The sequence below is a fragment of the Perissodus microlepis genome, chromosome 20 (genome assembly GCF_051167445.1).
Source record: "Perissodus microlepis isolate ML-2025 ecotype Zambia chromosome 20, ASM5116744v1, whole genome shotgun sequence".
Taxonomy (NCBI): Eukaryota; Metazoa; Chordata; class Actinopteri; order Cichliformes; family Cichlidae; genus Perissodus; species Perissodus microlepis.
The window spans coordinates 1,860,645-1,876,522 of NC_140480.1; the positions used below are offsets into that span (position 1 = coordinate 1,860,645).

Here is a 15,878-nt window from a genome sequence, read left to right on the forward strand (position 1 = left end):
AATATTCCCCTTTTGATACCACAACCCATTGCACACATCCATTTTTTTTTTTTTTTTTTTGGTCATGAGGCGGTTTTTCCCACTCATGTTTGCTAAAGCTTTCTGAATACTACAACAAAACCAAAGATACCACAATTCCTTAATTTTTAATGAACATTTTAACGACCACGGAAAGAACAGCAGACAAATCATTTCAGATTAGCGTCAATACAAAACGTAACGCACATGAAGCAAATCTAAGCCTGAGCGACTCAACTGTGGGCAGTTCCCAGCCAGCACCTCTGGCCTGTTTTTTAAGCACAGTTGTTTGGAGAACTGAGCTACACAATAAGTAAACTCTGACAGCCATGAAAGGTTCAGGCAAGCTGGAAAGCAGAGATGTCAAAGACTAATTGAAGCAAACAAACACAAACAGGGAATGTGGGCGTTGACCTGGGAACTGTGTCCAGATTCAAAACCACTGTGGTTGCAGTAATAACAGGGTGCTCTTTGGCATGCTGTGGCAGTGGTTGAGTCAGGGGCTGGGTGCTAGGAACTTGGGTTGGGAAGTCCCTTCTTTGATTCCTGGTAGACATTCACCTTTCTTGACTTAGTCAGCCACCTAGTTTTTCCATCTTAGAACAATGAGAAAACACTGTGATTTATGTCTCAGTGGGATGTGATATTATATTGGGCCATACAAAACCATCCACGTTCCCAAAGCTTGTGAATGTACAGCTGAATAAAATTTGTAACTGTAGCCCATCAGTGTATATTTAATGTTACATTAATTAACTCAAACGTAGTTATCATCACATTTACAACTTTTCTCTGGATGTTTGTGCAGATGTGTAAAATTTTCATTTTCATTTAAAATGTTTAGTACGATGATAGATAGACGTGCGTGTGTGTGTGTGTGTGTGTGTGTGTGCGTGCATGCGTGTCTGTGTGTGTTTTCCCGCTTTCTGTTTAACAAGTTAATTCAGCGACTACAGTTCGAGGAAAGAAATGACTGTGACATCGGTTTTCAGATTCACATTTCTGAGAAATTCTGCGAGCAGTTCTCCAAGCATGTGTTTACTTCTGCTTGCTTTAACAAATACTTGAATCCTATACAAAGTATTAACATATGCATCTGACACAGAAGCTGAAATAACAGCTTCAAGTGATTTGGTGCCATCGATGAACGAATGAATCTAACCATTGTGTTGTACACAATGTACGCGGCAAGGGGTCTGCAACAGAGGAAGAAAGATGCCAAATATTTAATATGGCCCAGATTGGTTCCAAAATCATCATTGTCACTGTGAGGCTGCCAGTGCTGTACACACACTACAACACAATAAATATGAATTACTCTACAACACGATAAATATGCATCTCTATCATCGGGAATTGTGTGAAAAGTTTTGCACAATGGGGCAGTTTCTCTATAACACACAGCCTTTGTGAATTCACTGTTCACAGCGCTGCAGATCAGGGCAATGAGGGGATTTTTTGTTAAGGATTGTAATGGTCACTTGCTATGTAAGACACGCTCCCCTCCATTCTCCCCCGGCTCCTCTCTCTCCCTTGGCGGTTGCTCTGCCAGATAGAGGAACAATGTAGTCTTTCTTACCTGTTGGAGGGTGTGCATTCCATCTCTGCTAAACTAAGTCTCAATCCTGCCTTCAAGCCCACCCCTGCTTTAACAGGGCCCTCACTGCAATGCCGGCTCTGACTCCAGGTGCTCCACATCACACTCCTCATACCTTTCCTTTGGGAGGATTTGAAGGGACATTGTTCTTGTACGGTTTGGCCGGGACAGAGATAATCATACGGCTAGTTTTTCTCTCACATTTAGTTGTTTAATCGGATCCTTTTATGTGTATTGTCATTACACAATTAGAATCAGAATTGCTTACATTGTTTAGATATATATTTGTAAACATCTACCTACTTCACTGTGGACTGACAGAATGATTGCCGTGTTATGTGCCAGACTGTTGGTTTGTGGTTTGTCATGTGGGCAAAAGGGAAATTTGGAGGTTGGGGTGCAAGTGTGCTATTAAGGATACAAGAGTGCAAAAAATTGTGGTGTGGGTGCTTTACAGGAAGATTGCGTTTGTCTGCACTGAGCCATCCCATTTATGCCGGTGGCTGTATGTGTAGCTGAACAGAAAGAGAGACTCACAGTTGAATAAGAGATAGAGCGGGAGGCCTCATGTGTTTTAGTTCTTGTGATCTGTTAAAAGTGAGTAACACCGCGACAGCAGCACTCAGTACTTTTCTTGCCTTTAATTCCAGGATTGTTCTTCACATCTGATTTTTTTAAACTCATCACCAGCTGAAGTCGCAGAGAATGTTGCTCAGGTAAGTTCATTCATATCTTCTATCTTTTGTTGATTTTTTAGACTTTGCTTTTTTAAAGCTTTTTAATAGCGATGTTTGGAGGCTGTAATTTTCCTACTTATATTTTCTGCGATTTATAAAAAGCCTAACATAAAAAATGCTATGAGAGTATTGAGTTAATGGTAAAACTAACATTCATTGAAGCAATAAAGAATACATTTACAGTAAAATAAAGGGGATTTTTTTTATTAGATTTTATGTCTGTGAAGGTTCTCAGTCATCCAGGTCATCGTAGTCAAAGGAGCTTGCAAAGAAAAGTAACTTAAAGAAGTCCTGGGTAACTTAAAGAAGTCCAGACGCTTTTCTTTGCAAGCTCCTTTGACTATTAGATTTTATGTTTTTGACATTTTAGATAATATTTTTGCTTTTCATTTAGTTCTTAATCTTGAATTTAAACTCCTTCTGTACATGAAGGAGCCTTGAGCAACTCACCACCAACAGAGGACAGAATACGATACTTATAATTCCATGTTGCAGGACATTTACGCAATTGCAAACAGACTTACTCAGACTCTCCAAACATTTTTTTTTTTTTGCATGTTAAATGCATGTGGTTTGATTTTGAAGGTCAGAAACATTGTATTAGATGTTTCATTCAAATAAAAAATGGAAAATGAAGAAAAGTCCAGCAGATGAAGAAAACTATGAGATTATATCACATTTGGACTATCTAAGTAAAATTATTTAATGCAGGGAATTGCAGATCCTTCGAAGGCTATATCTAAAAGAAATAAACTGTGATCTGCGGTACCTCAGACACAGCCTAACTTTTTTCATTTTAAATTATTTAATTTTAATTAGTAGTATAAATTTCCTGACCACTTTCTATAAGGATTTGAGGATGACAAATGGATCTCGTGTCATTCTTTAATTGATGAAAAAACTGCTGCTTGCTCAAAAATACTTATTTTTATTCATAAAAATGACCTTTCAACCGCATGGATGAAATAAGATGATGATCATAATTTTCGCCCACAAAAAAAGCCTTAAGTCATCAACCACAATGTCAAGGAATATTCCCACTATAATTTCAGTATTTGTGTTTTTAACAGGGTCAGCACAGATAAAGATTGTTATATAAAAAGTCTCAGTCAACAGATAGAGACTATAGTGGTCTAACAGAAGTGATGTCCCATTCAGAACCCTAACTGGGTTTTGAATGACTGAGCAAACAGCTATGAAACATAAAAAATGACCACAATGCTGTCTATCCTAATTAAAAGAGTTGAGAGAACCATTACTGGAAACATGTTAGCCCTGCACCAACATTTCCAAAGCTGCCACCAGGCCCCCGTTACTCTTATAGAGCACGCTGTTTTCCCGCAGATTGTCTTATCAGCAGTAGGCATAGCTGCACCCTGAGACAGCTGATGGGAGGAGTCATCTCAACTGAACTGAACCCTTTTATGTAGCCCAACAGAACCTTTACAACACCCCAACAGTCATCTGTTTAGCACATTTGTGTAATGTGCTAAAGACTCATCAGGAATTTGTGTTTGAAGGAGTGGTGTGACTAAACGGTTCACCTGTACACACGAGTCAATGGAGTAAATGCGTTGTTGGTGATTTTTTCTGAATTTCCTTCTTTTTCAGTGTAATATTTTTTTCATGACATGCTCTTGTCTTTCTCTGCCAGGTTGAATTTTTGCAACAAAAGCGTCTCCTGAATGTGTTCCACAGCCAACTATGTTCTCCCTCTGAGGAGAACCTGTGAGGTAGGTCTGTCTACAAGGCATGAAAACACAAACCTCAACATGTAAAATAGATACGTCCATATAAATATAATTTTTTTTAAATCCACATAGCAAATCAGAAATTCTTCTTTTTCTAAAAGGTAGCAGCCACATCAGGCAAGTTGTGTGGGGGAGTGCCCATGCCAACTAATTTCCCTGGAGTGAGATCTCATGGAGCTCCTCAAGACACAGAGATGGATGTGGCTTGGCAGGAGTTGATGGCCATCACAGAGCTGCAGGTAACTATAGCACCAAATACACTGGGAGCACTGCAAAAAACAATGCTAAATTTTACTTTACCCATTGCGGATGTAGATTTCATCATCACAACTCTTTATGTTACATTATCATGGAGTTTCGGGTTTAATTTTAATAAATCAGTCACTAAATAAATAAATAAATGAGAACATGATATAACAGAAACTCTCACATTATTTTGCTTCGATTATCTTCTCTTATTAATTGGTTGTTTAAAGTGAAAAGAACCTGATGAGATATCTGAACTCAAGAAAAGACCAAAATAGCTGAACAGTCAGGTTCACTTATTTGTTAAGCTGTAGCTGATACAAACTCAAGCTGTAACCTTTAACAGTATGGGCTATTAAGTGTCTACAAGCAGATAGCTACAAAGATGTCAGAGGAAGTCAAGCCCACAGCTGTGTTTAGGGATTTACAGTAGCTGTGAAAGGTAGAGCAATAAAAAAGAAAGTGAAAACTTTCTGCTAGAACGCCTCTTCTATTGAGTACAAAATTCCCGTATGACTCTGAAGAGGGTGCAAGCTTAGCTGTTGCAGGAGTGGTGGTGCAGCATTACACTATACAGTGTTTGAAACAGGGCCTTTGCAGAGTCATCAGGAAGGAAGCATTACCTGCAACCTCATCACAATGTCTCAACTCAGTGTCTATAATGTACAGAGCAACATCTGGAAAAGCCAGAGTTGTTCTTAAAACAAGTGCTGTGGAAAGATCAATTCAAATTGAGCTCTTTGGCCACAGTCGCCAAAGGTATATTTGGAGAAAGTGCTGCTTCAATGAAAAAAATCCTCTGCCAGCTGTTTAGCTCGAGGGAGGAAAATATATTTTGTTGAGGCTGTGTTGTAGTCAGTGGCATAGCAAGCAATATAAGGATTCCACTGCAACTCAGTGGGTTAAGAAAATAAATAATAACCCTCTCACTACAGGAACAAGTGTGCGTCTTTTCTCATTGTAACACACGGACGTTATTCTCTGTGTCTAGTTGAAAGTAGGAGTAATGTGATTCATAGATGACAGAATATCTTTGTTTGAACAAATTTCATGTGACACTTGTTGAAAAACTAATATACATCCAGGTGAGATGAGCAACAATGGTCTATTTGAGTGATGGCAGGATAGGAGGATTGTGAAAGGGGGCATGCTGTGTATTGCTAGTGGCCGCCTGTACTGCACAATAGCCGTTCTGTTTCCAGGTGGAACCTGATCACATCTTTAAGAGCCCTTCATATTCTATGGGTGGTAGGTTGAAGTGGGGGCAAACTTTCTTGTATAGCAAACCAGATAAACTTTAAAAAAACAGACAATGATTATCTCATGGGGTCTTATTTAAATTTAATTGGTTTTAGTCATTTCACTGTTGTGAGTGTGACATATCTTTGAACCTGTCAGTCATGAGTGGGTGTTTCTCTTACAGGAGTTCGAAGTCCCTACTGAAAACTCCTATGAGACAACACAGTACCAAACCATGGAGCCCATGGCTTCTGTGGGAGAGTATGGGATGGCTCAGCCCCACTCGGAGCCCCCTGCTGCTTGTGAGCTGAGAACCGCTGAGGCTTACAATGGATTTTATTCCGAAGAGGTGCCTACCTGTCATCGTCTAGGCACCTCCACAGAAACAATGTATGGAAACTCTGAACCTCAGCTCAATCAGAGAATACTCCCGATCTCCTCTCACCCACAGCAATCTTTTGTGCCCCTTAGGGAGCAAACAAATATGTCAGGTGTCAATCAAGGGCACAGGAGAACCAATGCGTGTCTCACTCAGGGACTACGTGGGCACATGCAGTGGACTGTACATGGACAAAATGCACACACTCGCTCCGGTGATGACCTGGAGTCCGACTCTGGTCTGTCACTGGGTTCCAGTCCACCTTTGGCCTCTCCAGATAATCCTGTTGGTGGCGCACCAGGTTACCAAAGCGTAGACATAGGAATGGCATATAGTGATGGCGAACCAGACAGCATGACTGAGCACACAAGAAGATCCCACCTCCATTACTCAGCGGATTATCAGAATCATACTCACTCATATTTACACTCAGGTGCACATCCATCTTATTTTTCAGCCCAACCCATTTTATCTCAGCCACAGCCGAGTACTCTAACTCCTCGATCAATGAAATACCAGGGTTCGGCTGCAGCCTTGAGTGACCTATACAATGATTCTGCAATGTCCAGCAGAGGAAGCTCGCACCTTAACATGTACATAAAACCCCAAGGAAGCATCTCTACCCCTCCCCTGAGCAGAGATGAGCGGCGGGCCTTAGCTTTGAAGATCCCCTTCCCCATGGATAAGATTATCAATCTACCTGTCGATGACTTCAATGAGCTCCTGACACAGTATACTCTGACAGATGCTCAACTAGCACTGGTCAGGGATATTAGACGAAGGGGGAAGAACAAGGTCGCAGCTCAGAACTGCAGGAAGAGGAAGCTCGAAAGCATAATTCACCTTGAAAGAGAACTGAATCAGCTCCAGGCCCAAAGGGAACACCTGGCACAAGAACGGCTCGAGTTCCAGCGCAGTTTGGCATTCGTTAAATGTCGTCTTACAGATCTTTACACCCAAGTATTTTCTCATTTACGAGATGAAGATGGACAACCATACTCTATAGATGAATATTCTTTACAGCAGACACCGGATGGTAAAATTTATCTGGTACCTCACACAATGCAGAAGAGAGAGCCATGCTGAAGAATTGGGTAGTTTCCTTACTCTGGAGAACATTCGACCCGATTGTACCGACTTTGACCGAGTCATACAGGAAGTTGTCATAAGAATGAGGTTAAGCTTCAGATAAATGTATTAATGGACACTGTTCATGTTCTTTTAATGAATGAAACCAGAGATTTGTTTTTATACAAACACTTTATTAAAAAGAAGTTTAAAAAAATAAAAACTGCACAGCAGCCTTCTTAAAATATTTTGAGCACCAGCATGAATTTTCAGCCAACCTGTGGGGAGAAGAGAAAACCACATTATGTCAAATGTATTATTAAAAAAAAATAAAGAAAAAAAATAGATGTGTCTAGAAGTAGTAATGGTTAGTACCTGGCAAAAACCATTGTCACAGAAATGAGGCCAGGTTTTGGGGTCCATGTCTCGTTACCCTACCTACCTACAAAATAGAAATACTATAAGTAAAACAATACCCCAAAAATACAAAATATTTGCTCATTTCATAGCATGCAATATGTTTGGGCCTCAATGCACAATTGGAGGCCAAATTAAGTCAAATAGTAGAATGGTCATAAAACTTGATTAAATTATTACTGGGCTACATATCTCACTACCAGCTACATGACAAAATGCAAGATATACCATCAGTAGTTGAGAAGTCTGGTCTTACCTACAAACAGCACTTAAGCCTTTTGGTAGCTGCTGCCTGCTAGACTCAGGCCTCTGTTCTCACTCTCCCCTGCTTCAATGATCCTGGCGATGGTTTTGCTACTTCTCTCCCTCAGCTTGCTTCCATGGCTAGCCTCATAGACTTTGCATGTAAGCTAGCATTCTCCAGGTGATCTTTGCAGAAATCAGGGCAGAGCTTGTACCAAAGTGATGGGCTCTTTCTGATGATGGCATTTGCGCACCATTTCTTTGCCCGCCCTTTAACCAGTATTGCATATGCATTGACCTGAGCCAGCATGTAGGAGACACTGATATTGACTTTCCCCGGCCACCTTGTGATGTATATGGCTCAACCCATTTTCACCTAATAGTAAACCCTCCCTTTCCCAAAACCACTGAAAAGGCTAACGAGACTGTTAAAAAAACTGAAAGGTGTTTATTTCAGCTTGATTTGATGCAGTTACAAATAAAAACCAGACTTAAAGATCTACACAAAACCTCATTGGAATGCTTGCTTTCCATTAACACAATTGACGAAAAAAGAAAAACATAAGACAAAATGTTTAAATGAAGGCCCTCCATGATTTATCTACTGTACATCTCTTCTTGCAGCAGCTGTAACCTGCCACAACTCATAGGCTGAGCAGATTTAGGAGGTAAACCTGCAGTTGCCCTGTCACTTCGCTTGCTCTCCTCTCCTTGCTCTCCTCTCCTAAGTACTCAGTCCTGTTGAACAATATGGAACAACATTGTTAACTGTGCACTGACTTTGTGACCTGACATCCAGAGTGAATTTGTTTAAAGGTTATCTGCACTCAATGATTCCCTGCTCACCACAAGCTGTTGTTTTACATTAAAAAAGAGACTCTTAAGGCATGCTCTCAAGCTCTTACCACTTTGTCATTTTAAAATCGTCCTGGACGTCCACCATAGCCGCTGTTGTTTGAGCCTCCGTATCCACCTGGAAGTAAAAAACAAAGTCAAAATCTAAACAAGAGGTCAGCATACATAAAAGCATCTACTTGTGAAGTCTGGGAACTCATACCAAAGTTCCTGCCGCCGCCACCACCACCAAAGTTGCCCTTCATGGGGCCAAAGTTAGAGGCCTGGGGGTCGTAGTGGCCCATGTTGTTGTAGTTATTGCCGCCACCGCCGCCTCCACCACCACCACAATTGCCTGTGATTACAGAGTTTGTAGGACTGGTCAACCTCAAGCAAGTTACAATTCTAGTAAAAGGCAGTGTAATGGCATTATCTTACCATAACCATTGCTGTCATAACCGTTTCCTCCATATCCACCACCCTGGTTGTAGCCCTGATTGTAACCACGGTTACCTCCATTATAGCCACCAGGACCACCAGGTCCGCCTCCATAGCCTAAAAATATAAGACAGCCTTAAAATATACTGTGGAACTTAAGAAAAGCAAAGAAAATAGGAAGACACGACAAAACCATGCTCACCACCATCACCCCCATTGCAGTTGTAAGGACCATCTCCATATCGCCCCCTGCCACCTAAATAAGATAATCATAAGGTTTGCTATCGCACAGTATAACAATCACTCCACTATCAACAACTATCAACAAAATAAGCCGTACCTTGATTGAAGCCCCGGTCGTAATCGTAGGGCCTGCCACCAGTGTTGCGACCTCCTCTCATTCCCATACCCATTCCTGCACTCTGCATTTCCTGCTTTGTGAGGGCCTTCCTCACCTCACAGTTGTGAGAGTTGATAGTGTGGTATTTCTGGACTGTGGAAAGAATTTTTGTAAACAAGCTAGCCAACAATCAAAAGTCTGACAAAACAGTCTGGGAAAAAAGTCAACTTCTGCACTTACTGACAATCCGATCAACTGAATCGTGGTCATCAAACGTAACAAAGGCAAAGCCCCTCTTCTTCCCAGTGTTGCGGTCAGTCATGATATCAATGACCTCTATTTTGCCAAACTGCTGGAAATAATCCCTCAGGTGTGACTCCTCTGTGTCTTCTTTGATGCCTCCAACAAAGATCTTTTTCACAGTTATGTGGGCTCCTGGTCGGTTTGAGTCCTGGAATCAAAGACATTTGTTATTGTAATCACTATGCGCCTTTTGAATGCAAGAACAATTGCACCTCATCCAGTTGTTACACACCTCCCTGGAAACAGCTCGTTTCGGTTCTACCACTCTTCCATCGACCTTATGGGGACGGGCTGACATGGCAGCATCAACTTCCTGCACTGATGAATATGTTACAAAGCCAAAACCCCTGGATCTCTTGCTGTTGGGGTCCCTCATGACCTGAAAGAAAAATGCTTTTGGATTAGCTCATACATAGAGTAACCAACATGCTCTACATTCTTGCAGAATCATGACCACTCAAACAAGACTACATCTTTAATGAAACCCGACTTACCACGCAGTCTGTAAGAGTCCCCCATTGCTCAAAATGAGCACGCAGGCTTTCGTCTGTAGTCTCGAAGCTCAAGCCTCCGATGAACAGCTTGCGGAGCTGCTCCGGCTCACGTGGGACCTATACAATAGACAAAGCAATGCAATAACATCTGATTAGCTTCTCCAATGTCGGCTTTAATGTAATGCCACCATAACTTTAATGTGATAGTAGTATTAATTAATGCTGTTCACCGTCTACATACATCCTTCCCTGCTCCCCTTATTTAAATTCAGGGCGTGTGGAGGAGGGACACACCGCCGCCATTAACGTTAGCAAAGCCGCTGAAAGACCAGCGAATAGGGCAAATATTATAAGTAGTTATATGTCAGATTAGGCCGTGATTTAAATGCGTGTTGCATTTAAGCTTGATTTTCCATCGTAAATGTTGATTCAAAGTCTTAAATTTCCACTGCAGCTCATCCGCAGGAACAAAAGGCCACGAGGCCTGGCTGCTATAAAATGGCGGCGTTTCCATACAGCTACGACCCAAACCGGAGACTGTACTACGAAGCAAAAGCATGCAGCAACTTCATATTTCCTACCTTCCCTAACACAAAACAACGCATGCAATAACAGAGCAGCAGTCCCGAGCCCAGTACTCACACTCTCTCTCGACATGTTGCAGATTTAGCCTTGAAGACGTGTTGTGTAACTTGCGAAGAGCCGAGATCTGCGTCAGACGAACGTAGCCTGCTATTCAACAGTACAATAAATAGCAACGGTACCGCCCCTGTCGCACGGCAATTGGGCAGCTATTCCCGCTGCAGTTTGTCGTCCGCAGTGATTCAATTTTCATTGGGCCATATAGAATCAATCATTACCAACATCCAATCACCTGGTGTGCAATGACGACAATGAAAAAATGGATTACGGTTGTTGTATGTGAAAATGAAAATTTCAAGAAGGTATCGAGTCTGTCGTGTATAACGCCTTTAAGTCAGTAAGCATACAGTGGGCACAGCTCGCTAAGTTATGTTCCTGGAAAACACAAGGAAGATGGTCAGTTTTTTTAGATTAAACATCATACGAACCGTAAATGATTCCCTTTTTGATTTGTGGGCGGAAGCACAGCAGCCTTGTACAGCAATAGCCCTACCTCCCACATTAACATACACACCTTCTTATGAAAGAAAAATATTTTCTATACAGAGTGCACACGTATTAAGATAAAAAAAATTCCAAATTGTTACAGAATAAACTTAAAAACACGATAGAAGCACATTCAACCACTTTATATGAAGATCATCAGCTGACTGAGGGGCGGGTCAGTTATTGTGCGCTTTAACGCGCGCTTTTTTGCGCACGGCACCTTTGTGTGTATGTGTGTGTGTGTTGTGCTAGCTGCTAAAGTAGCTGAAAGGTTGGCCTCGCCGCTCCTCCACAAAGACAGGGTTTGACGGGTACAGATCGACGGTTGGGACCTCCAGAAGAGTAAGACACTATTTTTACAATATCGAGTTTCATGCCGCTGTAGATATGGGCGCATGGTTTGATAGCATAGTTGTTTAGCTCGATTTAGCGGTTGCTTGCAGGCTACCTGCTGTAGCAAGTTTTCATTTGCTTTGCTGCTAGCGCCATTCAGCTAGTAGCCGTCGTCCTTGCTATTTGTACGTTTTTGTAGTAACAGTGACCGACCTTTCACCGATTTAGCGAGTAGATTGCGATCTGGATATTTAGCTGCACTGTTTAGTTGGTCTTTTTAACGTTGCATGTTGCAATTAAACAAACGATGACGATATTAAGCCTCTCGTTGAAATATGATAACAGTCTTGCTAGCTGTGGCTAATTAGCTAATGTTAAAGTGTTACCGATCTGTAATTTGTAGCTGCTTTGCGATTGGAGTGATGTGGCTGTGTAGCCATTATTCTTTTTAAAAATGGGTGCGTTTTTTATTAACTAGAGCTAGTGGGAGAGCGATCAAAACTCAAATATCTTTAACGCGAGCTTTTCCGTTCTTTCTAAACAGGGAAGTGTCACCTGCAACCGCGTTGTGTTAAGCACCAAACTTTACCATGGGCAAAAAGTCTCGCGGAGAAGAGTCTTCATCCTCTGATGAGGAAGAATATGTTGTGGAAAAAGTGCTGGACAGGAGGGTGGTGAAAGGAAGGGTTGAGTTCTTCCTAAAGTGGAAGGGATACTCGGAGTAAGTAATTAAATAAATGTACTAACAACGGTCCTAGCCTCCATAGTCAAAAATCTTTTGAATCTCTATTAAAATTAAATGTTGTAAACAGTTGGTCACATTTTGGAGTAGGTAGGTTATTGGAGATTGCTATTCTAACACTCGGGTCCAAGATGCACCCAGTGCACAACAGAACAGCTCTCTTAGACACAGATGCTGTCATCTAAAGCACAGTAATGACCATGAAAGGAACATTAGATTATACTGTTTTAAACATTGCAAGATCTCAAATTTTTAAGCATATCTTGCAGTTTCCAATCCAAACTGGTGCATTAAGGCTGCACTGATTTTTCTGTTCTGTGCTCTTTCTCAGCAAGCACAACACATGGGAACCAGAGAAAAATTTGGATTGCCCTGAGCTTATTTCAGAATTCATGAAGACCTACAAGAAAAGCAGTGGCGGGACCTCCACACCCAGCAGTGGGGCCAGCAAATCAAACACGGCCGCCTCTGGACGCTCCAAAGATTCCAGCAGTTCAAAGAAGAGGAGCTCGGATGATGACGAGGAAGGTGGAAGTAAGCCCAAGAAGAAAAAAGAGGTAAGAACTATTTTTGGCTGCAGAAGCAGGATGTCTAGAACTTGAAATGTGCTGCATTTGGCTTCCTTTTTCACTTGACATTAAGGTAGCACAACACATTTATCTAAGGTGTGTGGAAACTGAGACTGTTTACATTTAAAGACAGCTGGTGTAAATTCAAGAGTTTAATACAAAATCCAGATTTCTAAAGTTATTTTGTTCGGGGTCTTTCAGGATGACATTCTAGTCGCACGCGGCTTTGAGAGAGGACTTGAGCCGGAGAAGATCATTGGAGCAACAGACTCGTGTGGAGACCTCATGTTTCTTATGAAGTGGTAGGTTCTGAAAGTCTTGATTTCATTTTGCCTTTAGTTTTTGTGTGAAATCGATCAATAAATGCACCTAATGTTAGAAATCTTCTTACATGCACAACCATTCAGATGCAGGCAGTTCTTCTGCTGTATGCAGGCTGTACTGACATAATTCTTCTTACACTCTGATATTTCTATTTGTAAATTGTCTTTAGCAGCATTTATAGCTTAGCTGGCCTATGGTATGTAATTGCATATTATCTTGAGGGATAAGGGTAGTACATTGTTGCTCATCCTTGGTCAAGCCCTGTTTAAGGGTTAATGTCAGATAATAGTTGTAGTAGTTTAATAGTAGTTTAATTTATCACAGAAAGCTGTACAGTTCAAATTTCTTTTTCTTTTAATTTCTTGTAAGTTATCATTTTAATAATCACTTGCAGCAGATGGAATTTAAATGCACTCCATGTAATTAATGTAATGTGTGAAATTTTATGCTACATTTTAACTGGTTGGACAAAATTTGCATGTTGCAAGTGTTTTGAAAATGGAGATATTATATCTTGGTTGTGCAAAGACACAAACCCAAGCGGTAATTTTAAACTTTCTCTTTCCAGGAAAGACTCTGATGAGGCTGATCTCGTGCTCGCAAAGGAGGCCAATCATAAGTGCCCACAGATTGTCATAGCCTTCTATGAGGAACGTCTCACCTGGCATGAAGACAGTGACAAGAAGGAGAAGGATGCAGTCAGTGCGTGAGTGTATCGCCTCAGGAGGAAACGGGACCTCTTCACTGCAGGGACAACCTTGAGTCAGACATTTTTCACATCCTAAACTCCCAACCTTCAATTTTTACCATGTCCAGCAATGACACACACAAATTTTGGACACTGTGTTATCTCCATCCAAGCCTCATTGGAGCACACGGGCCCAGACTACTAAAAAGGATCCATCATTCAGGAGGAGAAGCTGTAGTTGACATGGGTGATATGCTACTGGGGAGAGTTTATACTATTCAGTCTTTGTATTCTTTACTTTCTTCAAAAAAAAATAATTTTTTTAACACATTGTTTTAGTGCTTACAGGATACGATTATGTTAGTGGTGAAAATCAGAGTTGGTACAGGCTGTGTTAACCCAGAGTGTGTTCCATTGTGGGTTCACAACTTTTAATTCGCTATAAACGGTGTACCTCTTCTTTTTAAGAACCCAGCTGACACCACAAGGATGGAAACATTTTTTATTTTTTAAAGTCAGGAAGCAGCCGCAGCACTTTCCTGACTGCATAATCGCTTCCTTTCAAAAGGAAAAACTTCGATATCATAGGTTTCTCATTTGTCTTGCTGTAAAGCCTGCCAGGATGGATTTACTCAGTTTTTTCATAATGTAATTCATAATGTAGTGGTGGGTTGTTTTTTTTGTCTTGTGTGTGGGTTTTTTTGTTTTTTTTTTGTAATAACAAAGTTTTATTTTCACGTTCAAATATACCGGTCTATACAAATATACATTACCACATCAACAGCTAACCCAAAGGACAGTAAAACCAATTATGCACATTTTTTTTTCCCTTTTAAATAAGCGTGGTGTTTTTTGTTTGTTTGTTTTTTTTGTTTGTTTGTTTGTTTTGGGGTTTTTTGTGTGTTCAAGTCTGACAATCTTCTATGTATCCAAGTGAAATGAAGCCAGGGTTCGTGCCTGTCATTAGGGTCTGCCACCTTGTGGCCAAAAGATGTAAACCTTGAATGTGTGACCAATCCCTATGACAACCCTGTGGTTTTAATAGTTGTTGTTAGTCATCTTTTGATTTTTATGTTAAATGGTTATTGACATTGCCATAATTTCCAACATTAAAGCAAGCTTTGAACTGAATTGGTCACATCCTGGGTTCTCTTGTGTTGACTCTATTTGTTCTTAGCTTAAGATTTATTTTATTTTACTTACATTTTTTTTCTTTCTTTTCTGGGACCTGAAAAGCACCTCCAAGCTTTTATACACTAGATGGATGTCAGCTTTGCAGTTTGATCTGTTGTGCTCCAGCGTGGACTCTTGGGACCAAATGTTTCGTGTCTACCGAATAAAATCTGTTTTATTTAATTTTAATTTTTTTTTATCAATGCTTTTAGCTTTAATTGGCATTGTGAATGAAGGCTGTGCACCTCTCCCCTTTTCATATGTACCATACACAAATTATGTCCCTTGATATTAACTTAGATGATCCTTCTGGTGTCGATTCCTTTAATGACAAGTATTCGGTTCCTGAATTTTTATTTTTTTTTATTTTTTATTTTTATTTTTTTTTTGCCAATGCAGAATTTTTAAAATGTAGACTATTTCTTGTGTGAATGAAATGTTGTGAGTATGTGTACAGTAGCACCCTTTAATAAACATTTTCAGTGTTAAAGTTGCTGTCGGTTTTATTTTAGACTGAATATTTCATTCACAAAGCATTTAAGTCAGAAAATAATACTAGAAATTTATTGAACATAATTCATAAGAACTGTTATGGAGGCAAACTGTAACTTAATATCAGGAAGTTTCCTACCTGAGGGAAAATCACCATCTTGGCCGGATAACATATGATGGGTATCATTACTGGGGCTTTTTTCCTTTCTCAAAGTGAAACGACTTTTTATCTGTTAAAGGTTTAAAGAGCAATGGCTGCTCTTCCCCAGCAGATGGTGCTGTTAATCAATAGCAATCCAAAAGTAAAGGTATTTTTATGCAAGTC

General features: G+C 40.6%; 3 protein-coding genes across 5 annotated transcripts; 2 read left to right on the forward strand and 1 right to left on the reverse strand.

Annotated features, from left to right (window-relative positions):
• Positions 1-1,839: 1,839 nt before the first annotated feature.
• On the forward strand, positions 1,840-7,756 carry nfe2 (nuclear factor, erythroid 2). 2 transcript variants are annotated; one of them, XM_084916923.1, is made up of 4 exons: positions 1,840-2,331; positions 4,007-4,085; positions 4,205-4,342; positions 5,773-7,756. In XM_084916923.1, exons 2-4 carry the CDS (start codon positions 4,038-4,040, stop codon positions 7,051-7,053), a joined length of 1,467 nt encoding a protein of 488 aa, XP_084773049.1. In that variant the 5' UTR covers positions 1,840-2,331; positions 4,007-4,037; the 3' UTR covers positions 7,054-7,756. The 2 variants fall into 2 exon arrangements, with proteins under 2 accessions (XP_084773049.1, XP_084773050.1); XM_084916924.1 differs by lacking the exon at positions 1,840-2,331 and adding an exon at positions 2,397-3,917.
• hnrnpa1b (heterogeneous nuclear ribonucleoprotein A1b) lies at positions 7,209-10,878 on the reverse strand. 2 transcript variants are annotated; one of them, XR_014798886.1, is made up of 11 exons: positions 10,747-10,878; positions 10,105-10,221; positions 9,843-9,989; positions 9,548-9,758; positions 9,308-9,460; positions 9,170-9,223; positions 8,968-9,084; positions 8,753-8,884; positions 8,601-8,668; positions 7,411-7,477; positions 7,209-7,313 (listed from the first exon to the last, which is right to left on the reverse strand). XR_014798886.1 is itself a non-coding variant. In XM_084916925.1 (10 exons), the coding sequence occupies exons 1-9, from the start codon at positions 10,759-10,761 to the stop codon at positions 8,613-8,615; spliced, it is 1,002 nt and encodes a 333-aa protein (XP_084773051.1). In that variant the 5' UTR covers positions 10,762-10,878; the 3' UTR covers positions 8,124-8,433; positions 8,601-8,612. The 2 variants fall into 2 exon arrangements, 1 of the variants encoding a protein (XP_084773051.1); XM_084916925.1 differs by lacking the exons at positions 7,209-7,313; positions 7,411-7,477 and adding an exon at positions 8,124-8,433.
• A 561-nt stretch (positions 10,879-11,439) lies between these two features.
• On the forward strand, positions 11,440-15,551 carry cbx5 (chromobox homolog 5 (HP1 alpha homolog, Drosophila)). Its single transcript, XM_084916926.1, has 5 exons — positions 11,440-11,574; positions 12,110-12,286; positions 12,639-12,864; positions 13,078-13,178; positions 13,769-15,551. Exons 2-5 carry the CDS (start codon positions 12,156-12,158, stop codon positions 13,908-13,910), a joined length of 600 nt encoding a protein of 199 aa, XP_084773052.1. The 5' UTR covers positions 11,440-11,574; positions 12,110-12,155; the 3' UTR covers positions 13,911-15,551.
• The last annotated feature ends 327 nt before the right edge of the window (positions 15,552-15,878 follow it).